The sequence below is a fragment of the Anarhichas minor genome, unplaced genomic scaffold (assembly GCF_050575085.1).
Source record: "Anarhichas minor isolate MPS153535 unplaced genomic scaffold, ASM5057508v1 ptg000043l, whole genome shotgun sequence".
Classification (NCBI taxonomy): domain Eukaryota; kingdom Metazoa; phylum Chordata; class Actinopteri; order Perciformes; family Anarhichadidae; genus Anarhichas; species Anarhichas minor.
The window spans coordinates 7,502,501-7,527,836 of NW_027466489.1; the positions used below are offsets into that span (position 1 = coordinate 7,502,501).

At 42.6% G+C, this 25,336-nt stretch overlaps 2 protein-coding genes across 8 annotated transcripts in view; both read left to right on the forward strand.

The window, feature by feature from the left end:
- The window catches only part of ipo9 (importin 9), a 17,077-nt gene extending 1,544 nt beyond the window's left edge, over nucleotides 1–15,533 (forward strand). Inside the window, exons 1-25 of one of the 2 annotated variants that reach the window (XM_076111017.1) lie at nucleotides 1–1,390; nucleotides 2,375–2,735; nucleotides 5,058–5,119; nucleotides 5,276–5,362; nucleotides 5,494–5,695; nucleotides 6,101–6,189; nucleotides 6,446–6,532; nucleotides 7,459–7,578; nucleotides 7,797–7,897; nucleotides 8,141–8,199; nucleotides 8,279–8,430; nucleotides 8,513–8,611; nucleotides 9,123–9,229; nucleotides 9,361–9,500; nucleotides 9,688–9,850; nucleotides 10,736–10,962; nucleotides 11,252–11,400; nucleotides 11,546–11,674; nucleotides 11,891–12,166; nucleotides 12,287–12,453; nucleotides 12,962–13,095; nucleotides 13,233–13,352; nucleotides 13,438–13,548; nucleotides 13,676–13,755; nucleotides 14,678–15,533. The exon at nucleotides 1–1,390 is cut by the window's left edge and continues 1,544 nt beyond it. In XM_076111017.1, coding sequence (XP_075967132.1) covers nucleotides 2,576–2,735; nucleotides 5,058–5,119; nucleotides 5,276–5,362; nucleotides 5,494–5,695; nucleotides 6,101–6,189; nucleotides 6,446–6,532; nucleotides 7,459–7,578; nucleotides 7,797–7,897; nucleotides 8,141–8,199; nucleotides 8,279–8,430; nucleotides 8,513–8,611; nucleotides 9,123–9,229; nucleotides 9,361–9,500; nucleotides 9,688–9,850; nucleotides 10,736–10,962; nucleotides 11,252–11,400; nucleotides 11,546–11,674; nucleotides 11,891–12,166; nucleotides 12,287–12,453; nucleotides 12,962–13,095; nucleotides 13,233–13,352; nucleotides 13,438–13,548; nucleotides 13,676–13,755; nucleotides 14,678–14,788 — 3,132 coding nt within the window. In that variant the 5' untranslated portion in view covers nucleotides 1–1,390; nucleotides 2,375–2,575 and the 3' untranslated portion in view covers nucleotides 14,789–15,533. Of the gene's footprint in view, nucleotides 2,736–5,057; nucleotides 5,120–5,275; nucleotides 5,363–5,493; nucleotides 5,696–6,100; nucleotides 6,190–6,445; nucleotides 6,533–7,458; nucleotides 7,579–7,796; nucleotides 7,898–8,140; nucleotides 8,200–8,278; nucleotides 8,431–8,512; nucleotides 8,612–9,122; nucleotides 9,230–9,360; nucleotides 9,501–9,687; nucleotides 9,851–10,735; nucleotides 10,963–11,251; nucleotides 11,401–11,545; nucleotides 11,675–11,890; nucleotides 12,167–12,286; nucleotides 12,454–12,961; nucleotides 13,096–13,232; nucleotides 13,353–13,437; nucleotides 13,549–13,675; nucleotides 13,756–14,677 lie in introns of both variants that reach the window. The other variant, XM_076111016.1, reaches the window with a different exon arrangement.
- A 1,614-nt stretch (nucleotides 15,534–17,147) lies between these two features.
- shisa4 (shisa family member 4) lies at nucleotides 17,148–25,098 on the forward strand. 6 transcript variants are annotated; one of them, XM_076111021.1, is made up of 6 exons: nucleotides 17,439–17,593; nucleotides 18,826–18,934; nucleotides 19,041–19,218; nucleotides 21,568–21,704; nucleotides 21,795–22,001; nucleotides 22,819–25,098. In XM_076111021.1, the coding sequence occupies exons 2-6, from the start codon at nucleotides 18,877–18,879 to the stop codon at nucleotides 22,857–22,859; spliced, it is 621 nt and encodes a 206-aa protein (XP_075967136.1). In that variant the 5' UTR covers nucleotides 17,439–17,593; nucleotides 18,826–18,876; the 3' UTR covers nucleotides 22,860–25,098. The 6 variants fall into 6 exon arrangements, with proteins under 6 accessions (XP_075967134.1, XP_075967135.1, XP_075967138.1 ...); XM_076111024.1 differs by having other exon boundaries at nucleotides 17,440–17,593; nucleotides 18,826–18,913; XM_076111019.1 differs by lacking the exons at nucleotides 17,439–17,593; nucleotides 18,826–18,934 and adding an exon at nucleotides 17,148–17,399.
- Nucleotides 25,099–25,336: the final 238 nt, after the last annotated feature.

Consider the following 25,336-nt stretch of genomic DNA (forward strand, 5'->3'; position numbering starts at 1 on the left):
CAAAGACATAAATAAATACAATGTGAGAAAAGTGTATCTATTGATAAAAGAAAACATGTTACATACTGTACACACATCACAAACCTGCATACACAAATAAATACACGTGCAAATGAAATAAGGTGATTAAGAAGCCTTTTGTTACAGTTACAGAAGTGATGTAAAAGAGGATCAACAGGACCACAAACTGCAGCCTCCAGAATGACAGTAAGGTTGGATCAAGACCTCTCTAAACAATTTCAACCAAACCTGAACATTAAACCATGAATGAAAGTCCGATTTATTGACTCCCTGTTGTATCAGACGGCATAAGTTACAGCTAGGTGTGCCCAATAAACTGGCTACTGAGTGTAAACTAATCCCTCTTTCTGACATCCATCAGTCAGTCTTGGAGGATTATCATGTTTTTTTTACCCTGAAACCTTTTTTGCCAAAGTCACATCCTGCACAACTCACTTTTCACAACACGAGGGATGTGTTTTATTGGAGCGTACAGAAGCATTTGGGGCTGAAATTGTCCTGTTTTCTAAACTAATAACTTTGATGAAAGATTCAATTTCGGTCTCCACCGTGGCCTTGATATGCAGATGACATCAGGGCCTTATTCCTCAAGTCTCACAGAGTTGCATTGTTTAGAATAATACACTTATTATTCACTGTAGTGTGAAAGACAAAACATTAGTACTGAAGGTCTTGATACATTAAGACACCACCAGGTAAGGATACATGAAGTCCAGCTTTACATTCAACAATATATCACAAAACACACGGACTGGCATTCCTGGAACATGTTACTGATGTAATATTCAATATATCGTTATTTCATTTACTTCTAATCCTTCAAGATCTACACTAGTAATGTGAGAGAAGAGCTTACATTCGCTCTTTATTTTTATGTCAACACCTCACCTGAGTTCTCACAGGCTGCAGCAATAAGAAGAAACCACATCTTCTATTTTGGCATCAAGTGTTTTCAGTATTTGTTGGTTTTCCATGTGTAAGGTTTTCCTGAACTATTGTACAAATACTTAAATTAGATGTTTAAAATTGACATTTAGCACTGAGTAAAACCAACTCCTGAGACACAACAGTGCATAAATATCAGGGCACAAGTTTTTAGATACAGTTTAATCTACAATTAGTTCACTCGTATTGCTCATCTGGCTGGTGTGATTAATATATAGGAAACAAAAGTCTTAATAAATCCAGGCCTGTACTTGCACTTATTGTTGTATTTTGCAAAAGGAGTAACATTATGGGATGTATTGTTCAAAAGACAAAACTGTACTATGGCATTAAGATTGACTGATGATGTTAGGTGATATAAAGCCGCTTCCCTTCATCCCAAAGGTGTTGGATGGAGTTGAGGTCAGATCTCCGTGAAGGCAAGGCAAGTTCTTCCACACAAAACTATATGAACCTCACTCTGTGCACAGGGGGCATTGCCATGTCGAAATATGACTGGGTATTCCCCAAACTTCTGCCACACAGTTGGAATCCCACTTTTGTCTAATATACCATTGTGTGCGGTAGCCTTGAGATTTCCCTTAATGGGAATTAAAGGGGCTTTGTCCAGGCTCAGAAAGTAGAGCGGGCGTCCACTAATCAGAAGGTAGGTGGTTCAATCGCTGGCCCTTGCAGTTATATGGGAAAGTGTCCTTGGGCAAGACACCAAAAAGCTCCCAATGGCTTCCCATCGGCGTGCATGTGCGCGTTATCGCTCCTGGTGAGCAGGTGGAACCTTGTGCAGCCTCTGCCACCAGTGTATGAATGGTGTGTGTTGTAAAGCACTAGCACTATATGAACACTGTCCATTATAGTGTACATTGGCAACCACCTAATCAGTGATGTCAAAGCAGGTGTTTTCCATGCCAGTTAAATGCAAAGACTTAACAATTGTTGGGGTGTGGCCACAACTGTGCCCTGCCTGCAAGGTTTGATCCGTGGAGAGGATTGCAGCAGCAGATTTTTAACTTGGGATTTGAGGTGTTTTTTCACAATATTGTCAATGTTCCTGTTAGAATTCCACCAAATTTCTATACTACATATTCAAAACCTTTTCTATAAGACAACAACATTGACAGTGAGTCTAAGGTTTTAGCCACAAGTTACTGCATTTATTATAGTCAGTGTGGCGATATAATCCACTTTTCTGGTATTTTATTGATAACTTTGTTAGGCATGGAAGCAAATAATGGCTGGATAGATTTGAACTTTGTAGACAAGTGCATACCTACCTTTGAAATGTACCCACTACTGAATACTTGCTTTTAAAATACAAACACCACCGCATTGATATCACTTAATTGTATTATTTTGAAAACTATCTGAATTTAAAGTTCACGATAAGGTGTAATTCCCCCCCGCTCCACAGGAGGGAGTCGGAGTTTAAAAACATAGAAGACACGTGGGCCCAACCGGACGACAACATTCGCTTCCTCCCGTGAAGCCCCGCCTCCACGTTTCCATGCATTGGCGCGCTTCGCCTCTGTCGCTGTAGCTCTGCTCCTCCCCGGATGGCGGATGTGGTGGTGGACTGAATCTGTAGCGGGCTGCGGGTGAAAACACGGCAGGGATGAGTGCGGCGGGTAGTGCTCGGTCCGGTTCGGCCGCCGGCCCGGTACAGCAGGGACTGAAGGAGGCTCTCATCGAGACGCTCACGGCCATCCTGTCTCCGGTTCAAGAAGTGCGCGCCGCCGCAGAGGAGCAGATTAAAGTGCTGGAAGTGACAGAGGGTGAGTGGTAGCCACTTTCTAACCGCTAGTTTGAGACTTAACGGCCGCTAGCTACCCGGTGCTCTCACTCATTAACGGCGTGGGCCTCTTCAGAGACGAGCAGCACGCGGACAGCTGTCTGCTGCGTTCATCAGTGCTAACTTTGGCTCGTTTGAGAAGTAGCTAACAGTCCAAACGTTAGCCGTTAGACTAACTAACTGCCCCGGCTCCTGAAAGGCCATGTTTTCAGAAGTTAGTGATGACCGAGCTCACATGAGCTTGTTACCTGACAATTCACAGCTAGCCGTGTCACAACTGTAGTCGTTAACTTTCGCTCGTGACGTAAAGTAAGTTACATTAAGCACATGGGAGGGAGGGAGGGGGGGGGGGGCAGTGAGGGGTCGGCCTCAACAGCACAGCAACAGGGTGGACGATGGTGTATTTGACGTTCAGTTAGCGTTAGGTTACATCATCTCCACGAGCTAAATCACAGCTCTGAAGCTCTGGCGACACTAACATTTCCTGGTCTCGAGCGCGTTGGAATTCCATTACGTAATTTGGGAATAACCGCACGAGATGAACACCTTAATTCACCTGAACCAACTGTTTATTAAACCCCATATTAGATGCCAACCGACTTCCAAACGTCCTAGAAGTAATGTTAATGTTACTCCCTAAACTGAATCGTATTCATTTATTCCACGGTCACTATGGCAACCACAGAATGCCCTATGACACGTTTTCCCGCGAAGACGTCTCCCGCAGCCTCGCGCATCATCAGCACCATCGCGATGCACACGAGACAAAAGCTACTGTCCCAGAGTCCAGTCATACAGTTCATACTACTACAAAGTATTTATATGGAAACATTATCTGCACCGTGTGCATTACTGCAGTAACTGCCCCAAAATGAGCTTTCTTGCTCCTCCCAGTCGCAGTTGTGTTGATATGAGTTTAAATGCATGTTTCCACCAGTATACATCCATTTTTAGAAATATTTATGCATCAAGACTTCAACATAAAGTGATACAAGCATATTGGCACCTTGTGTCTCATGTTTATAGTTATTTAATAACAGTGAAAGTGTTATGAAAGTAACTAAAAGCCCTGAAAACATCTGGAGGCTTGAAGTGTGTGGTTTATTAGCGGATGCTTTGGTTTAAAAAAATCAAACCAGTTAAGTGCTCTTCTCTTCTGGCAGTTGAACAAACTGTTTACCTATTGCAATTGTATTTAGCAGTGACACAAGTGGCCTGCATCATGTTGCAGTTGCCATTAAAATGCTCATTAAAGGTCTCAAATTAAAGTTTAGGAATTTACAAAGACCGTGGCCATGAACTTGAGAGCCTTATCTAAACAATTGGTGACAGTTGGTGTATTGTGGAAATAATAGCAATGTATTTTATGTTGATATAACTATAATTGGGACATATACAGTACCTGGTGTCTGTAGCTTTTACTCCACTAGACTTCCCATTGTCTGTCCTGCTGAAAGGCTAAAATTGGACAATGTCTGTCTGCTGCATCGCAGCGAGGCCGACCCTCTCCGCTGGCCCCTCTCTAAGGCAGACGCTCTGGACGTTTGTCAGCACTAACATTGTCTTCTGGCGCCTGATGTCACTCTTAGTAAAAGCCAGTGAGAGAGAGCTGGATCAGAGCTGAGGTCTGACATTGATCCTGGACTGTATTTATCACACACACACACACACGCACATTCTGCATGCCTGTCAGTCCTGTTAGGCCAGGTTCACGCCGGTGTACTCGGTTATCTTTAAAGCTCATCGGTTGTTGGAATGTTGTTAGCCGTGGAACCAAACTGTATCAGTGTTGTCGTGTGTTGTACACAGGCTCACAACAACACACTTACACATTTGTCATATTTAGGTCCAGCAAAGAGAATGTTACATGTTTGTTTGTTGTGTATATGTTTTGGCTTTTTTTGCATTGTATTTTTTTAACACGGCATCACAGTGGCTTTGTCATCATGTTGCAGCAGCTGTTTCATGTTCCAGAAGCGCTCTCCAGTATGAATTCTGGATAAAAGGGAAAAAAACACATAATTTTCATGCTTTAACAGGAAAAGTCTCTTTGATGAAAACAAATGATCTAAACGACTAAACAATAACATCATAACACACAAAGGAACACGTATGAAACACAACATATTCAAGTCATTAAGTCGAGGCATCATTGGCAGGTTTGCTTGAAAGACTAATTTCTCCTGTTTATCAGCGGCGTCGTTGATCGTGCTCTTATCGTACAATGCCTCTTCTCAGCTCTCTCATTTTTACCTTCATGAATTAATTCATTTTTTTTGTCTTTGCTGATATGTTCATATTGTAGAGTTTGGCGTCCATCTGGCAGAACTCACAGTTGATCCTCAGGGAGCGCTCGCAATCCGCCAGGTGAGTGTAAAACAGTAAACATTTGCAAAAGGATGTCCCGCCCACACGTGCACGTCAAACATCTGACTGTACCTGACTGTGATCTGTTTCACTTATGTGCAATTTAACAGATGTCACGCTCATTCCTCGTGGCCGTCTTGTTGTCTGTGTTTGCAGTTAGCATCAGTTATCCTGAAGCAATATGTGGAAACTCACTGGTGTTCCCAGTCAGAGAAATTTAGGCCTCCTGAAACTACAGATCAGGTAAACCATTCTTCATCTGAAATACATTTCTTTGTCTGCATTTTATCTTTTGGAAAAACATTTTAATTTGATCTCAGAGGGCTTATTTTTTTGAGCCAAATGCTGTCAAACTCCTGTTGTCCCTCTTCCAGGCTAAAGCCGCCATCAGGGAGCTGCTGCCGAGCAGTTTGCGGGAGGCGATCAGCAAAGTCCGCTCCAGCGTGGCGTACGCCGTGTCGGCCATCGCCCACTGGGACTGGCCCGAGGCCTGGCCACAGCTGTTCACCCTGCTGATGGAGATGCTGGTCAGCGGAGACGTCAATGCTGTGCACGGGGCCATGAGGGTCCTCACAGGTATATATAATAAGACGCGCAGAAACACACCAAATTTACACAATTGTAACAACACAATTTTGTCCAATCCAATTAAAACTTGTACAGCCTAAAAACAGTTTTGGTGCATTTATATCTCTGTCTGCTGTAATTTCAATCAGTTTCACACATGAGTTTTAAATGGAAAAGTCAAAAAGATGAATGTTATTGTATCAGTAGTTTAGTTTAGTTGAGGCGAGAGCACGAGGGATCAGTGCATTCTCATTAGTTATTACTCTGAGTTTTACAAATATTTAGTTAATTCTTACTTCAAAAGAAAGAAATGATTGAGGTAGAAATCCTCCTTTTGACAAATACTAACTTTAAATACAACATGCATGCTTTAAGTGTCTGTTTATTTAACAACGTGTTGTGTGTTAAATCCAGAGTTCACTCGGGAGGTGACCGATACACAGATGCCGCTGGTGGCTCCAGTCATCTTACCTGAAATGTACAAGATCTTCACCATGGTTGAGGTAATGCTTCATCTCTGCTGGTCGACAGAGGGTTGCAATGTATTTTGGCACAACACAGTGTTTCACCGTTTCAAAAACGCTTGAATTATTCTTCAGCTATTTTTAGCATTTTCTTTCTGGATGCACACATCTTGTCAACAACTAGTGGGAGCTGTACAGTTCTATGTTGCTGATAATATCCCTAATTGTTCTGCTCCGTGTTTGTGTAATATGAAGTTTTGGCTGCCTTTTTGAATAACTTGTATAACTGTTACAGGTGTACAGTATTCGTACGCGATCCAGAGCTGTGGAGATATTCACCACCTGTGCCAACCTCATCTGTGCTATTGAAGAGCTGGAGAAGGTGAGACATGTCGTATGAATGAGTGCAGAATACATTTAGTTTGAATTATTTATATTATTGATTAAACCACCTTTGACGGGGAAACGTTTCATCTCATGGAGTTGCAGTTGATCATTTACTTTAAAGGTAGAGATGCACCGATTTCCCGCTTGATCATCAATAACCGGTGACCAGCCCATCGGTCTCAGATAAAGACGGTTTGTGCCGCTCAATTTAACACGCACGACGTCATATGATGGTGACGTCGTGCGCAGATAGAAACCGACGATAACCGACTATTTTTGCAGCCATACACACAATGTTGCCAACGTGGCAACTTTCTCTTTTCAGATCCTTTTTAGCGACTTTATTTCTAAAAAGTGACGAGCTACAAATGTTGCGACTAATTCAGACCATCATAGGAAAAGAGAGAAATGTATTAAAATATCTTATATTGGAATTCATCCCCATGCATTACTCTCAAGAGTTGCAGTGACACAGTCGGTAGGTGTAGTTCAGGCAGGCGGACGAGTGGGAGTTAATATCATTTAATACACACGCCTTTCATTCTTTATGAATAGATATTGATTCGTCAATAGTTGTGTATTAGTAAATGGGTAAATAATTACATAATTTTAGATATATAATGAATAGAAAAAAATACACATTTTAGAATAATATTGTCTTTGAGTCTTATGAACACAAATTTAATTTTCCATTAAAGAAAAGTTACAAATATGTGTATGTATGCTGTCAGTTGTAGTTCTTAGAAAGAGAATAGTTCTTCGAGATCAGTGTTTGGGGAAATTGTCCTCATGTTGTGCCACATTTATATGGCACATACATTTTTTTACAAAAAGGAAGTGACGTACGTGACCAACTTGTCAATACCCTACCTCTTCTCTCTCTCTCTCTGTGTGTGTGTGTGTGTGTTTGTGTGTTTGTAGGGTGCAGCCAAAGCGTTGATCTTCCCCGTGGTGCAGCAGTTCACAGAAGCGTTTGTGCAGGCTCTGCATATGCCTGATGGACCCTCGTCTGATAGCGGCCTCAAGATGGAAGTCCTCAAGGTGAGAGACATCACAGACCAAAGAGTCATGGAGTAGTTGCTCGCCGTCACTTTCAAATATCTCAAATCTTTTTTCTTTTTTTTTAAAAATAATACATTATTTTTTCAGTTAAAGTCACAAACCATGAAGTGTTTTTTTTTTGGAACTTTTGTGGAAGTGGTTTGTTATTTTGAAACTGAGGATTTAAATCCGTATTTCTTTTTCATCCTCTCTCCCAGGCGGTAACGGCGTTGGTGAGGAACTTCCCCAAACCCATGGTGTCCTCCATGCAGCAGATATTACCCATCGTATGGAACACACTGACTGAAAGTGCAGCTTTATATCCTTTACAATACCAAACTGTGGAGAAGCCAATCATTTCTTGCTGGGATCACTATACTGCCGTCTGTGTTGTGAAAGCATTGTTACGGGGAAAATAGAACCAAACATGATGTATAACGAGCGGTTTTACTTCGTTTTGGGCACTTGTGAGTGTGTATCCTCTCTGAACCACTAATCCACCTCACTACAGCAGTAGGTTGCAATAATGTTTCTGTAGTGGAGTCTTCCTTAATGTGTTCACTTATGTGAGAACAGAAGTCAACTACACAGAAGAGGTGGATGACCCAGTAGACTCGGATGGTGAGCAGCATAACATTGGTTTGGAAATTTGCAGCATTCGAAGCACCTTTTCAAGCCTCTCATTGGCTCCTTTTTGCAGGTGAGGTTTTGGGTTTCGAGAATCTGGTGTTCAGCATCTTTGAGTTTGTCCACACGCTGCTGGAGAACAACAAGTTAAAGAGCACGGTGAAGAAAGCGCTGCCCGAACTCATCTACTACGTCATCCTGTACATGCAGATCACTGAGGACCAGGTGAGGAGTATTGAGGTTTAAAGTGCTGTCGAGTGGGAAGGTGCATAGATGGAAGTATGTGTTAACCTTCTTGGTTCTTCAGATCAAAGTGTGGACAGCGAACCCCCAGCAGTTTGTAGAGGATGAGGACGATGACACCTTCTCCTACTCTGTCAGGATCTCTGCTCAGGACCTGCTGCTGGTGAGATAAAAACCATCAACTCTTAATCGATAACAAATCTTTAAAGCCCGAATAAAAACAGTTACTTCTTGTGTAACTTGTGAAAGTTTCATTAAAGGTGCCGTGTGTAGGATTTGATTTGATTACACACTTATGAAAACATACATTATATTCCATTTCTGCCAATAGATGGCCTTAATAGCTACACACTGTCACTTTAAAATCACCTTTAGCATAAAAAGTATCCCAGGGTGCTTTTCACAGCCTCCGCAAACACTCGAGGCCTCCGGTGAACCACGTCGCCTTAGTCCTTGAAAACGACGTACGAACAGTTCTCCTCTGCAGTGTTCAAACCGTAGAAACGCTGAGCAGCGCTCTCGCATGAAGAACAGGGGTCATTAATGTCCAGCATTTCTAAGTTCGCAGTTGTTTCATTGCCGCTCTTTGCACATCGGCTCACTCCACGTCCCTCTGGTCTCACTCAGAGTGTGCATAGTGACGGTGACCTGTGACCTCTGACCTCTGCTTGCAGGCTGTTGCTGCAGAGTTTCAGAATGAGAGCGCCGCAGCGCTGGCAGCCGCAGCGACCAGACACCTCCAGGAGGCCGAGCAGGCCAAAAACAGTGGCAATGAGCACTGGTGAGGAGAAACTCTGCCTACATCTCAGTGTCTGCTCTTAAAACCGTGTTGAACTTTGTGCCCCCTTCCTGCTGCAACGTCACCTGTGCTTTTAAATTAAGTCAGAAAATGAATGTGTTTTTTAAAACTAGGTGGAAGATCCATGAGGCCTGCATGTTGGCCCTCGGCTCCGTCAAAACCATCATCACAGAGAACGTGAAGAACGGTCGCATCCAGTTTGACATGCATGGTTTCCTGGCCAGCGTTATCCTCGCTGATCTCAACCTGCCAGGTGAGTCCCAAACCGACCCTTCGACGTGATCAACAACACGGCACACAGAACCTACATCGATCTACCACAACTACTAACTTTCTGAAGTGTATGCGATCGACATTACAGCATATTAAATCCTCTTCTACTCGTCTTCTCTTGTGTTGTTCTTCACCGCCGTATCTTGTTCGTCTTTTCTCTTGACCAGCGGCGTCTCCGTTCCTGCTCGGCAGGGCTCTGTGGGCTGCCAGTCGCTTCACAGCCGCCATGTCTCCTGAACTCATCCAGCAGTTCCTCCAGGCCACCGTCAGCGGCCTCCACGACAACCAGCCGCCATCTGTCCGCATATCCGCGGTCAGGGCCATCTGGGGGTGAGCAAGTGTGTGTCTTTAACCGTGCAGACACACAAACAGAGTATGAATGTGATTTTTATTATTTAACACGGCGAGCATGAACAACTTTATCTGAAAGCCAGAAGCCACCGAACAAGCAGTTACCGTATTTTCCGCACTATAAGGCGCACTTAAAAGCCTTTAATTTTCTCAAAAAACGACAGTGCGCCTTGTAATCCGGAGCGCCTTATATATGGATCAATTGGTTAATTGGTTGATCCATACTGGTTGTACACGGCGCTCTGTCAAAATGTTTCAGTACGACTGGTAAACTACAAAGCCGCACCGCGGTAAACACCGGTACTGTGCTTACTCCTAGTCCAACACCGCTTGCAACCCCAGTCAAACGTTTGACTGTAGTAGCTTCTATTCTATGCGCCTTATAATCCGGTGCGCCCTATATATAAAAACAGTTCTAAAATAGGCCATTCATTGAAGGTGCGCCTTATAATCCGGTGCGCTTTATAGTGCGGAAAATACGGTAGTCTGAGACGCATCAAGACGCCTGAATCTTCCCATTGTTGGTGCTCAAAGTACTAAAAACCTCTATTAGTTTAAAAGCTTTCTGGCAGAGTTGGCTGACAATACAGCTGAACACATTCTGTCACGAACCAACAATTTAGTATCTTGAAAAACATCTTGAAATTGTCCAGACTAGACACAATTATTTCCTCTGGTATAGGCAGAGTTAAGGCAATAGTGTTATATTTTTCTTGCTGAAAATTAAATGAAGAAATTAAAATGTAGAGGGAGATCCTATTCATGTCTGTATGTTAAATATGGCGCGTTTAAAGAGTTTGAAAGGGTCACGTAAACACGTTTGGTGGATACTGCCTGTTCATGACGACTACTGTCCTCCTCCAGGTATTGTGATCAGCTGAAGCTGTCGGACAGCACCCACGTCCTCCAGCCCTTCCTCCCCAGCATCCTGGAGGGACTGGTCCAACTGGCCGCCCAGTTCAGCTCCGAGGTGCTCACCCTCGTCATGGAGACTCTGTGCATCGTCTGCACTGTGGACCCAGCCTTCACCATCAGCGCCGAGAACAAAATCTGCCCCCTCACCATTGCTATTTTCCTTAAATATAACAATGGTACTGCTATAGCTCCTCTAACCATGTTCTCTATGAGACTTCTACTACTTTCACACCGTACTCTGTTCTTCAACTTCCTTTTATTTTATTCCACTTAATTCCTCATTTTAAAGGTTAAATGTAGTATTTAAAACGTCTTGACATGGATCATCAGGATTCAGTTTCTCTGCAGGGTTTGGCACCTTTTCAGGACTTTCCAGAGAAGATGTAGATATCTTAAGTTTAGAGACACACGGATTTGATTTGTTTTTTACCTTCTCTCAGGCCCTGTCTCCTCTCTCCTCCCCAGACCCTGTTGTGGCGTCGCTGGCTCAGGACATCTTTAAGGAGCTGGCACAGATCGAAGGCTGCCAGGGCCCCATGCAGATGCGTCTCATCCCCACGCTGGTCAGCATCATGCAGGCTCCCCCCGACAAGATCCCCGCTGGACTCTGTGCTGTAAGTGGCTAGTGGCTCAGCCACATTGTTCATCTGAAACTTCCCTTTGTCTAGATAATGTTACAGGGTCAAGCTTTGCAATGTAACATTAAAGTGGTTTCCTGAGATTAATAACACATTTTCTCCACCTCTGTCTGCACAACAGACGTCTATCGACATCCTGACCACAGTCGTGCGAAACACCAAACCCCCTCTCTCGGAGATGCTGGTGTGCCAGGCATTCCCCGTGGTGGCACAGTGCAGCTTACGCACCGACGACAACACGATAATGCAGGTAAACCCAACGGAGTTTTTTGCGTTTCATCCAGACACGAGCGCTCTGAACGCAGCAGGAGACGAATGATGTTTTCCAGCAAATGTCATGAGCTACTTTCACTAAAAATACCACTTTTTAAAAAAAATATTCTCATCACACATTCCTGTTTTGGATAGAAAATCCTCTCCTTCTCCTTTTACTTCTGCTCTTTCACCACTTTCCTCCGCTCTCCAGAACGGAGGCGAGTGTCTGCGGGCGTACGTCTCCGTCGCCCTCGAGCAGGTTGCCCAGTGGAGGGACGAGCAGGGGAACAGCGGCCTCTGGTACGTCATGCAGGTGGTCAACCAGCTGCTGGACCCCCGGACCTCCGAGTTCACGGCCGCCTTCGTGGGCAGGTTGGTGTCCACGCTGATCTCTCGGGCGGGGACCCAGCTCGGGGAGCAGCTGGACCAGATCCTCCGAGCGATTCTGAGCAAGATGCAGCAAGCTGAGACTCTGAGTGTGATGCAGGTAGGCGAGCGGGGAGCGAGCGGGGAGCGGGGAGCGGGGAGCGGCCGTTACTTTACAGACTGAACCATCAAACCTGTTCCGTGTGTGTGTCAGATAACCTGGTCTTTAATCTCTCTTCAGTCTCTGATCATGGTGTTTGCCCACCTGGTTCACTCCCAGCTGGAGCCTCTGTTGGAGTTCTTGTGCAGTCTGCCCGGCCCGACGGGGAAACCTGCCCTGGAGTTCGTCATGACTGAGTGGATGAGCCGGCAGCACCTGTTCTACGGACAGTACGAGGGTAAAGTCAGGTCAGACATTTTCATTCATCATTGATACCTAAAACATTTTAAAATGTGAACCCATAAAATAAATTGAACCTACAGCCAAAGTTTATATATCGGCTGATTCACTGTTTGCTCTGTCAGTCACATCATGCTCGTGCTAGCGGTCTACAAGTGCTAAGAACCACCAATGATGGTTACAGCTGTTGCTGTTTTAGCACGTTTTCCTTTATATTTAATTTTATATTAATCATGAATTAGTTTAAGTAGTTTATTTTTTACCACAGACACTAAACCAAGATCTATTAAAGAGAAAATCTGCAATTGCATTTCAAAATTGCAGCTGTGATTATTCTCCCTGCCTGTAGATGTGACATCAACATGTCCAGCTGGCACTTTTGTGATTTGTTTTGTTTATTTTAATCTTCAACAGGCATTAATTGTTCTGGAAGCAGAAACTGTCAGTTCTTTTTTCCAACCTTGCCACATATCTAAAACTCTTGTCGCCTTGTTTCTTTATTTTTTCTTCCTTCAGCACGGTGGCTCTCTGTAAGCTGCTGCAGCACGGCCTCAACACTGACGACAAGCGTCTCCAGGACATCGTGGTGAAGGGAGAAGAGATCTACAGCCCTGAAGACGGCATCCGCACACGCTCCAAATCTGCCAAGAGTAAGGCGGCAAATGGACCCAGAGATGGTTGAATCCGTCCATCTCATTACTACGTCCACGCAGAGACTTCAGGAGCTGTACCACCGGACGGTGCTCTGTTACTCTTGTGCTCTTCACTGTTCATTTCTCCTCCACAGACCCAGAGAGGTGGACCAACATTCCTTTGCTTGTGAAGCTCTTTAAGTTGATCATCAATGAGCTGTCGACGGTAGTGGAGGCGAACGCCAGCAGGGCGAACGCCGCCGACTGGAGTCAAGGTGAATACGAATGATACAAATGCTTTTAGTTCAAACGGCATCAACTGGACGTCGGACATTTTTAGCAACCAGCTGTTTGTCTCAGATTCCAGCGGTATGTGGGAGCAAGATGAAGAGGGGGGTGACGATGAGGAGGAGGAAGATGAAGGCCTCTCAGGGCAGCTGCTTTCTGATCTCATCTCTTCAAAGAAATACGGTACCAGTATCTCCCCAGTGCCTCAGCGATTCCTGTATTATGTCTTCATGTCCACTTCGTGCTCATACTGTTGTCGTAGAACTTTGATTCGGGTCACTAAGTTTCCTGGTGTGTTCCCGTCTTACAGATGATGATTATTACGAGGATGACGATGATGACGATGATCAAGATGCCGTGAAAGACCCCATATATCAGATTGATCTGCAGGTAACTCTAATCTGTTAGTTGCAAACGTCTCATTTTCAAAATGTAGCAGTGGGTTAATGAGTCCTTCAGCTGGAGGATCTCCATTGCTCTTAGGGGTGACTGTTATGATGAAAACCATCTAACGCGTAATATTTAATTTCATATTGTGATATCAAAATATATTTTGATTTAGTCCATTTTCTGGAAAATTCATTCAGAAACTGTGTATTGATGGAAGTAACTATATGTAAAATCAGTCCTGCTCACTGTGTTCTCACAGCGGCCTCTTACAACAGAGATATTAAAGTGATAGTCACCACAGTATAAACTATCTGGCAAAATCTGTGATGGTAGATAAATCTATACATTGTCTCTTGGTTTGTGCAAGGATAATAGTCACTACAGGACACAGCTAGTCAGGAGCTGTTTACTTGTACATGCATTGGTTTTGATGTTATAGATCAGGGGTGTCAAACTCAAGGCCCGTGGGCCGAATCCGGCCCGCCACGTCATTTTATGTGGCCCGCGAATCCGCCAGCAAAACAAAACAAAAATTTTTACTTAAAAAGTTAGACTTGATTATAACGCTCACATTCATACGGGCAATTTCGAGTCTCCAAATAACCTAAGCTGCATGTCTTTGGACTGTGGGAGGAACCCGGAGGGAACCCAGTGTAAACTCCACACAGAAGGACCACCCGGGATTGCTGTGAGGTGACAGTGCTAGCCACTACACCACCGTGCAGCCCGCCTAAGGAATAATACAATTGTTAAAATGTCCAAGTATTGATTTTATGTGTAAGAGTTTTCTGTCTCGGTGTCAAATCCGATCAGATGCTCCAATTATATCATTGCGGGATTGATGCAGCCGTTTGTTTCCAGGACTCCAGAACCTCTGATGTCCTTATAGTTGACCGGCACTGTATCCCCTGTCTTGTCCCAGGCTTACCTGACGGACTTCCTGACGCAGTTCGCCCAGCAGCCATGTTACAGCATGTTCTCAGGCCACCTCACCACCGTGGAGAGACACACCCTGGAGTCTATAGGCCTCTAGCCCCGCCGTCTGCCGCTCCAACACATCTTCTTCCATCTAAACTCTCTCCTGTTGGCTATCAATTATGCGCTCATGATGAATTTACAACCGAGCAAAGGAAAGGGGAGAAATGGGATGATGGCCCTGGTAGAGGAAGGAAAACCGGGTTGAAAGAGATGGACGTGCACTTACCCATAACTCCCCCTGTTTCCACGCTCTCGTGATGGGACGAAGGACTTTGCCGATGTTAAAGTGAGGAGGGTGAAGAGGTGAGAGACTGCCTCGGTCAGAGGACTCACCGTTTTAGAGTAATTGCAGACCGGACGAGAGGATTGAATAGAAAGGCCGAGGCTCCACAGTGGGACAGGTGAATTATGAACGGACTATTTGGCCATGTTCTATTTGTAACTTAGCCTGTTATTTTTGTGTTTCTGTATAAAGCGAGTTAAATAATACAACGTGGAAAACACTTCCGAGAGACTTTACACTGATTGAAGGAAAGACAGACAAACAGACACACATCCTGATCTTTGGGGGAAGGAGAGAAACGCTGGCGGCCTTATATTCCAGAAACAGTGACCGTTTCTGACAGGAAATTAAAAGCTCTTCGGCCGGCTGTCGTGTCTCGAGGTTCGGTGGGTATGTGAGAAATTCAGTGTTGCCATGGTGACTCCCAGCATTATCATTTCCTTGTACACCCGTTGAAATTTGCGATGGAAAACATTTCTAAATAAAAGTCCCCGAAAGGACAACCTTTCCAGATTGATTCCCAGATTCCTCTCTTGTCTCCCCGAGCTGTGAATAATATTACAATATGCAGGTTCTTTTAAGGGAACACATGAAATAAGCAAGAAACTACAACAAACACATACCTGCACTATACACTGAATAAGGGCTCACACTAATATACCCAAAATAAATAAATATCAGTAACAGTTTGTACTCCCTTCAGGTTGAAGTTGGAGGACCTATGCTAAAATAACGTGAGGTCATTAAACGTCATGATACTATTGAGGATAGGCCTTTTACAGAGAACGCACTTTAGGAAAATCAAAGATGTAAACTATCAATAATTTAGCTGCCTCCATTTCAGGGTTCTTTATTGTGTGTGCTGGCTCTGTCATGACTTAATGGGACACTTGAATACAACAGAGTTCACGTTAACACGCCTGTGTTCTCAAGGTGCATTCAATGCTGCTCGTAAACATGAGTGACTTGGGGACTGACAGGCCAGTTAAACTAGTAACCACCTCAGTCGAAATTACAATAAACAACCATTTGTCATCACACCGAAACCTATTTCTTAATTATATTTGACATAGTTTGAAGTCCTTAAAGGTAAATGTCTTTGAATGTCCTTTAAGTGGGTGTACACTGTGTTGGTATATACAAGTATTAAAACAAAGCAAGGAAAATACTAGGATAGAAACCAGATACCATTTACCGTTGGAGTTTGGGGGATACAATAGCAACTCTTTGTTGAGTGCAGAGGTGTGCGTATATGTTTGTATACAGAAAGTTCTTGTGGCTGGTGCTGTGTGGGTAAGTTACAGTCCACACTTTGTGGAGGCAGAGGGGAGAGAGTTCTGAATCCTGTATCGAGCTGTTACCCTGGCTGCTGGAGCAGGCTCAGAGGCTCCTGTGGTGTTTTCTCACTGATGGTAGAGACTGAAGAGGCTGTTATAATGTTAAATCTGTAAAGACCTCTGAATTTAAAAGGACGTGTCTGACTCCTATCCTAAAGACCTTACTTTGCCGTGCAGACTGTATATTTAAAACTGTCTCAATGTTTAAAAATGTTCTAGAAATGTCTGCGTCTTTAAACAATGCAAAAACAATAGACTATTTATAGAACTATAAAGTAGCAAAACAAAAGTGCAAGTAAATATATATACATATCATTTTCAGATACTTTTACTTTACTTGAGTTTTCAACTTTATTCTTAAACTCCATTACATTTCAGAGGGAAATATTGTACTTTTTTACTCCACAACATTATTTGACTCTGAAACTTACTAGTTACGTTTTACATAAGAAATTATATGATATATAATGCAGTACTATAGGAGTATACCATGCCATTTCTAAAATTGGCTCCACATTGATGAACTATAACGTTAAAATGTTGAAAATGTTAAGTATTCATTAGTGATAAATACAGAAAAATAGAATACTCTAAAATAACATTTTGATTAATAAATTATTTTTAATTCAAACTTTTACTTGTAATGGATTATTTTTAGCCTATGATTATTTACTCAAGTTAAAGTAGGCATACTTTTACCAAATGTACTGTGGTCTAATGGGATGAGAATTACTATTGTAACGTTGTTTTTTTCCGACGTTTCAGTCGGTACGTGAAGGCAGCACCCTCCTCGTCCCAGCCGGCGTCACAGCCTCGATGTGTCACTTCTTGGGATACATTATCGCTCGTCTCCTTTGCTGTTCCCGAACCACAATAATGTCTGTGAACGACCGTTAGTCCGGCTATCCTCGCTCCTCCACAGCTGATCTTTAACACATCGCTCGCTCTGTGTAAAATAAGGACGAGGATGGTCTTTCCAGCGGGAAACATGTCTCTCATCGCGCTGCCTTTGGCGCTGCTCACCGTCGTCCTCTGCGCGGCTCCGGGTAAGATTATGGAACTCCATCCAGGCCGCGCGCTTCGCTAGCTAACTGTTTTAACGGTGGATCTCGGCTAACGTCTGTGCAGCCTGCATGGCCGCTATTTCTTTCAGCCGTTACAAGGCGGAGTCGGGCAGTGTCAGCAGCCTCACAGCAGTCAACATCAGCTCATGCTGCTGTCCGACTGTTATTATTATAATGTCGGTGTTTAATTTTAGGCCCGGATAACTGTTTACTAAACCGTTCACTGTGTAGAGTCCCACCATGTTTATGCTAAGCTATTTGTTTAGCTAACCTGTGTGAACTAACTGTAGTCTGACGGGTTTCTGCATGTTAGATAACGTTAGCTACGTTATTTTGAGAATTAAAGAATAACGTTAATGTCTTTATTTTCCAACACAGTTTGCCTCCACAATGCTATGTTTATATAATTCAAGCCTTCTGTCAATCTATCAAACTTTATTAGTTTTGCGCTATTTATCGAGGTTATTTCAATTCATAGTGATCTATATTCTGTGTCTGGCAAACTGGTAATAAGTATTCGGTTAAAAACTGGAGATTAATGCAATAAAAGATAAATTATATTATTAATATCAGACATATCTAAAGTATTGATATTTTAAGGCACCAAGTTTTCCTAGAAAACATCACTGACATTATGTACAACACGATATTACAATAATATCACATCAATAGTTTTAACTGTCCAACAAGGTAGACAGCAAACCGTAGTTTTAAGACTAGCTGCATACAGTAGTGTAAACAACCAGACAATACTAACACTACAGGATAATATAATGTGTAATATCTTATATCAAGTGGCAGAATAAGTCTTCTCAATAACAGCTCTCAACAGTCATCATCCTAAATGAGTGTGAACCTTTACAGGAGCAGCTTTATAGAGGTCTCTGCTCAACAATGTACTATTGGGTCACTTTAACACAAGAGCAGCTCTCTGATGATAAATATGTTGTTTAATTTACAGTGTTCAGTCAAATCATAACATACTTTATAAACATACCAGCTCCTTCAAGTCAATCTAGGACCCACTTTGTATTTGTTCTCATGAAAGACGGTGTGCCGAATGTTTCTCTGAAACATCACAGAGATGTGTTTTTGTATGTCTTTCTGATGGGTTCTCAAATGTGACAATTTTGCTACTTCGCCTCGTATTACATCATAGTAAATTTAATATTGGTTGGACAAAACGAAACAAAAAAATAACTTTTTGGACTTTATTTGTTTGCTTTTCCTTATGTTTTTATAGACCAAGCGTTGGTTCATTAAAATGAGATATTATCTAATTGATACTGAGAACAATCCTTAAATCCCAGAATTAATAAATGAACTCCTTTTTTATTTTAGACATGCAGGTCCTTTAAATCCTAGGTACCTTACTTGAGCCCTAATCAGTTTTCCTCCTCTGCCACAGTGAGCGGTTACATAATGCATTGTGACTGTAAGTGAACAATCAAGAAGAATCATGAAACAGAAACAGCCTGTCGTTACACTTCGAGATTGTAAGCAGGAAAATACATTTTGTAAGAGGAAAACCTAAAGTTTGACCTGCTGCTTCATGCTTTCATTTTGATCATCTTCCCCGTAGAGTCATCCCGCCTCACACTCTGTATTGTGTCTGTTCTGCAGTCGGTGCGAACGAGGACTGTCTGTGGTACGTGGATAAAAACGGCACCTGGCACAACGGCTTCGACTGCCCTCTCATCACGTTCTGCTGCGGGAACTGTCACTGGCGCTACTGCTGCCTGGACGCCTTCAAGATGATCACCGAGAGGGAGCAGAAACGCTGCATGCTCTTCCAGTTCAGGTGGGGGAAACGGCAGCAGGGCTTTGATTTAATAACTTATTTATGAATTAATTTGACACCAAGTTTGTGTTCACGATTCAAGGTTATCGCTGCAGGATCACATTTCCTTCGTTTTCTGAAGGCAGACAGATTCTTTAAAACCCTGCTAGGTGTGTTCAGTCCGCACAATGAGATGCGTCCTTAAACATCTATGAACATAAATCCATCGGTACCAAGTACACTTTATGCACATTATACTTTCATGTAGTTATGTTGTGCTGTATAATGTACCTACTGTGTTTATGTGAGGCTCTGTAAGGACTGTGGCAACACATTTCTTTGGAAAAGGACAATAAAGAATGTGTCTCTATACTGACAAATTATACAGTGAAAACAATGCTACAAAGCAAGAGGCATTAAGTTACATCATTGTAATTGATTGTATGCAAATTAAGGCCTATTTATGTGCAATAAGGACGTTTCACTAGCTCTGAAACTAATCTGGAGATAATCTTGTTTGAGCTGCCTTTCTCTTTGTTACATCACTGTAAATTACATATCCCTGGGTTTTGGACTGTTGGTCAGATAGAAACAGAAATTTGAATTATTTATTATTATATTATCTGGAACCTTTTATTTAACCAGGTAAGTCTCAGTGAGAGAGCCCTGGCGAAGACGGCAGCAAAAGGGTGTTTCAAAGGAGAAACAAACAGTGTTTCAGATAAAATGCCCGCAAATATTTGAATCGTAACCCAGTGCTCTGGGAAAGTAGGGAGCCATTTTTCAACTACTTCTGGCATTGGACAGAGTAAAAGATAAATTAGAAAAATGACAAAGATTAATCGCTAATGAAAATGATGGTTAGTTTCAGCCATACATTCTACTAGAGGCACATGATTAAAGCAACAGCCTCATGCATTATTGTAAAATATAGGAACGTGAAATGCGTAACATATTGCTAAACATAGAATATTGTGGAGCTTTTAACTCATAGACTGTATGAGAAGTGGACGTAGTCACCGTGACGTCACCCGTTGGTTCATGACTGCCGTTTTGAAGCCTCGAGTTTGGCATTTGGGTCGTCGCCATCTTGGCTTTTTGCAACCGGAAGTGACACGAGAGGGTGGAGTTAACTACAACCCAGCATTGATGAATTCAGTTTTAGGTGATCAAAAAGGTCACAGTTATCTATGAACTGCAAACACGCAGTGAAAGGGTTAAAGTTCTAAGACGGACAACTCCCAGACCGGACAGCGGCATGCTAGCAACCTGTCAATCACAAGGTAGCCCCGCCCTAAAGCACACCCTGCTTTATCATCTAATTTACTCTAAATAGGACCATGATTTACTAATTGAACATGATGGTGTATTGAAGGTAATAACTCAAGTATCGTAGTAGTTAAGGATGAAGTAAGGACTTGAATAGATTATTAGTATGGAAAAGAACCCTCCAAAAACTGTACACTGTGGGCATATACTATGTATCGTAAAACATTTAAATACAATGCAGTAGATGCACCATACATTAATAGTAATATTGAGAAACAAATAACCATAGACACAGTAAAGAGACATGGAATTTGCTCAAAAACATAATGCAAAAGTTCTACTTGAAGTAATGGAATGTAGTGATGGGTGAAGTGTGTGGACAGACAGCAGTGTTAATAATTGTATACGTCAACATTAAACATTTGCATCACATCTGGGGTGACTGTCTTTGGTGTACAAGGGGATGTAAGTGAGAAGAAATATTGACATTGTATAAAAATCCATAGAAAACATGGTCCACCATCACCTGTGAAACATCTTCCATTCTTAAACTGGCCTGCTCTTATGTCCCACCGGACGAATGTGACCTGATGAGCTTGCTTTGGTCCTCGCGGTGTAATACGTTCTCATTAGTGGTTCTATCACATCAGCTGTCCCCTGTGAGGGATCGTGATAATGCCGGACTAAGCAAGCTTGTACCTGAGAGTGAAACATGGCACTTTCCCTCCATAACACTGGAAACCATCCGTCTCTGTCCAGCAGCGAGCAGACAACCTGCAGCTTATTAAGACCAGTGGGAGATCAGATCAGTGGGCGGCAGGGGGGGCTGAGCTGAAACGGAGGGCTTTGTTGCTTCAGTGAGACTACGAGGTGATGGAATCTGACGAGAAAGATGCAACGTGTACGTCATTAACTGATGTTTCAGGGTCGGTCTGCGGTAAAAGATTGTGTCTGCATCAAAAGCGCCACATCACAGCCGTCCCGTCTTTAATCCTCGTAGTGTAATTAGTGAGATAGGAGGGGGGGGGCGTGAGGCTGGGTGATCAAAGCGAGCAAGGAAACGCTTTGTAACTTAGGCCCTTCCTCTGTCTCTCCTCTCAGCCCCACCACTTTGGCTGGCATCGCCTCCTCCATCCTCCTGTTTGTGGCGATCATTGCGACCATGGTCTGCTGCTTCATGTGCTCCTGCTGTTACCTCTACCAGAGAAGGCAGCAGAGGGGCCGGACACCGTATGATGGTGAGACCTCTTCTCTTTACGTCCGTTCTTGTGCCGACAACCGTGAGCTTCTAGTTTCCTTCACAGCAGTCTGTACTTCTTGGCCCACAGTCCAGCAGATCCCCATGGCCAGTTACCCAGTGGAGCCCATGTATGACGCTTATGGAAAACCACTGGGACCGTCTGAGTACCTGCATGCGGGTTATCCATATGCAGGTTATCCAATGGCGCCCCACTACCCTGGCATGCCTCCCCACTACCCGATGATGCAGCCGGGACATTACCCACCACACCTGATGGATCCCGTATACAGCCAGGGTAAGAGGAGCACTCGCTCTTATGTCCATCTTTAACAAAAACTAGACAACCTGCTGATATTCTGTGCTGTTACCTACTTTTGGGAACGTCAAGGGGCTCTATTCATGTCCCATTACAAGGAGAACGTTTACAAGCAACGACAGAGAATGTTAGATGTTGGTTTTTTTTTTTTAGGTCTTTTAATCGAGTTCGACAGATTTCCTTCAAATCTATTGAGGCTGTTTGGGTGACCCCCTGATCCTTCTTGTAGCACCAACACAATTCATTTATTCATGTTCCCCAGAGGTTGAGCTCTCTCTATTTTGGACAGTGCCCTCTGGCACCAGCAACAGTTGGAAAGGTCAACTTTGATGCGTGATATGTGATATGTGATGCTGCCGAGGGCATAAACCCTTTTTAATTCTAATGAGTCCATGTTCTCTCCACTATTGCCATCACTAATTTTACATTTGAGGCTCCAGGGATGGCAGCGTTAGTCACCACTTTAGGCAAGTTTATTTATGTAGCACACACGAGGTCATTCAAGGTGCTTTACAAGAAGAAAAGAAAGAAAGATAGAAGTATTAGATCAGATAAATAAAAGTAAAGGCAAGTTTGAAACCAAATGAATAGTATAAACTCCATCAAATGGATTAATTAACTTCTGACATATCTGTGATGGATACACAGACACCACTTTAGTCCATATCTCAACAACTGTTTGTAATATTTTTAAAAAGATAGATTTAGTCATTCTTTTGTAAACAGGTCTTAATGCAGTCCTGGTGATGTATGAAGTTCTGACTTTATTTTATGTTTGTACCCTTTTATTTTTCAGCCCCTCCACCTTACTCTCCACCTCAGTATCCTGGCCATTGATGGGCTCGTCTACACACACACACACACACACACACACACACACACACACACACACACAGTGGGAAACAACAGCAGCTGAGAGAAAGGACTGTATGAAAAGGAGAAGGCAGCGACACTCTCGCACTCAAACACGCACACACACTCAAATAAACGCTACAGCTCGACTAGCAGGAGGCACTTTAAGGTTTTTTATTTTTTTCTATGTCTATTTACAAGGTTGTCCTACTTTTCTGGCGTATTTACGTAAGTCAAATTCTGTTCCGCAAACTGACGCCCGATGGCTCCCGGCGGGTTTTGTGCAGAGGCCGTCGCTCCATCCCCAAAGTGAGGAAGTATCTGTCTCGACTCTGTGCTGCCACTTGTGCCCTGACACACTCGCCTCAATGACGGGGTCACTACCTAAGAGGGGTCAGAGGGCATTGACACAAAATGATAATGCCGAAAGGGAAAAATGCTTTACTTCCTCACTTTTGTTAAATTTGAATAAATTGAGAACTGCCTAAGGCTACATTCCAGGTCACACACTCTCTAGCTAGGATTCCATGATGTCTCTATTTTTGTATTTAATGTTTTTTTTCGTCATGTGGTCGAGACTAAAGTGACAAAACCAACTGCATGTTTAAATAAGGTGACGTCTATGTCTCAACGGCAGTGCGGTACGGTGATACATTTGCAGATGGCCTCAAGGATTTATGGTACTCCTAATTTTGTGTAAGAAGCTTTTAGTCATCCGTTAGTTTCAACTTTGTCTTTCCTTTTTTTTGTATCTGGCAGAACTAATTTATTCATGATAGTTTATTAGCTGCACCGTTCTAATGTGTGGTCTAGACATCAGCATGCTACCCCAGTCCAAGGTATCTGTCCTCATGCTTCTTTTCTGGTTTTACATGAAATCTTTAGATTAGTCACATAATGGCAGGTATAGGACGTTTTCCAGTGAAAGTCATGTTCAGTGTTTATTTCTTGTAACATATCAGGTCAGGGGAGTTGCAGGTCGTGCTGTTGGGTTAAAACAAAGTGTCCCGCCTTACAATAATTCACCATGATGGAGAAGAGGAAAAGAGATTAACTATTTAAATACTTATTTTGTAAATCTGTTCTTCAGCTGAATAGTTTATGATATTGTAACAAGTTATTTTCAACATAATGTATTGTTATTGTAACATGAGATATGATGTTTTAGCATTTTTGTTATCTTTCCATTTGGTATTTATTATTATTATTATTATTATTATTGAGGTTACCTTTTACTGTGAATAGGTTCTCACCTTGTGGACTAGCTACAAGGCCAAAAAAAACTACTGTTGAAAAAGTAGATTTATTCTTTAAAGTCATAGTTTGACATTTTGGGAAATATATGTCCTATCTTACTGAGAGTCACACGAGTAGATCGATACCAATCTCAGAGAAGTGAGTGTATCAATCTTCTCGTCTGACGTCGCTGGAAAAGAAAGCAGAGCGCTGTGTTTCCCAAAATGTTCAACTGTTTCTTCAAAGTTACACTTACAGATTTGGGCTCCGGTGAGGTCAGGGCCTGTAAGCTGTAATTATTCTGGCCCTGTGCCCTTTGTAAGACGTATGAACTGTAAAACATGACATCTCAAGCATGTTATGAGCAGTTAGCTGTCTGACTACTAACAGGTGATGATTATCTTTATTCGGGTGTAATGTATCTCTACATTAATAACAAAGCACTTGTCTTGCTGATTGATCAGAGAAGCCTGGGCTTTTCCTTGAGACTTACTGCTGTATCGTGTCTCTAAAATACGAACTATTACAGCGAGTTTACAGCATAAATTGTTTCCTCCGATGGCGACGTCCATTTGTACAGATTTGTTGAGCCTTTGTAAAGCACACAGAGAACACTGGACTTTTCTTTGTGAGATGCTTTCATATGTAGTTTGACGTAACATTTGCTGAATGATGTTTCTGTTTATTTGTTGTTCTAAACCAACTCCATGAGTGTGTTTACTGGAACTGACATCAGTTGGCAAAATACCTGTCTGTTGTCATATGGATGGTATGACATTGTAATATAAAGTGAGTGAAAAAGGGTTTTATTTCTATTAACATAAAATTTAACTTTGGAATGTAAAAAAACTGTCTCCTGTGTCTTTTTGTTTTCAAGAAATCTAATCATAACACATTTATATAAGGTGGAGTTAGTATGTGTCCACATCCTTTTGACCACTAGATGTCCATAACAACCTCCGAACAATTATAAATATGTTCATCTTTGGCAGAAGTGATTCATTCAGTGTCATCACAATCCAAATGAAATTTGTGCCCCTAAAACACTGATTGTCATTTGCATATTTTTATAGTTTGCCATACAGCTTTAATGTACATTTGACACATTTTATCTTTTGAAAAATTACACAGCCCACCTACACACCAGGCCAATACACATTTTAATATTTTAATACATTTTGTATCGGTTTTTAAATTTTTTATTCTGATTCTACCCATACTTAAAT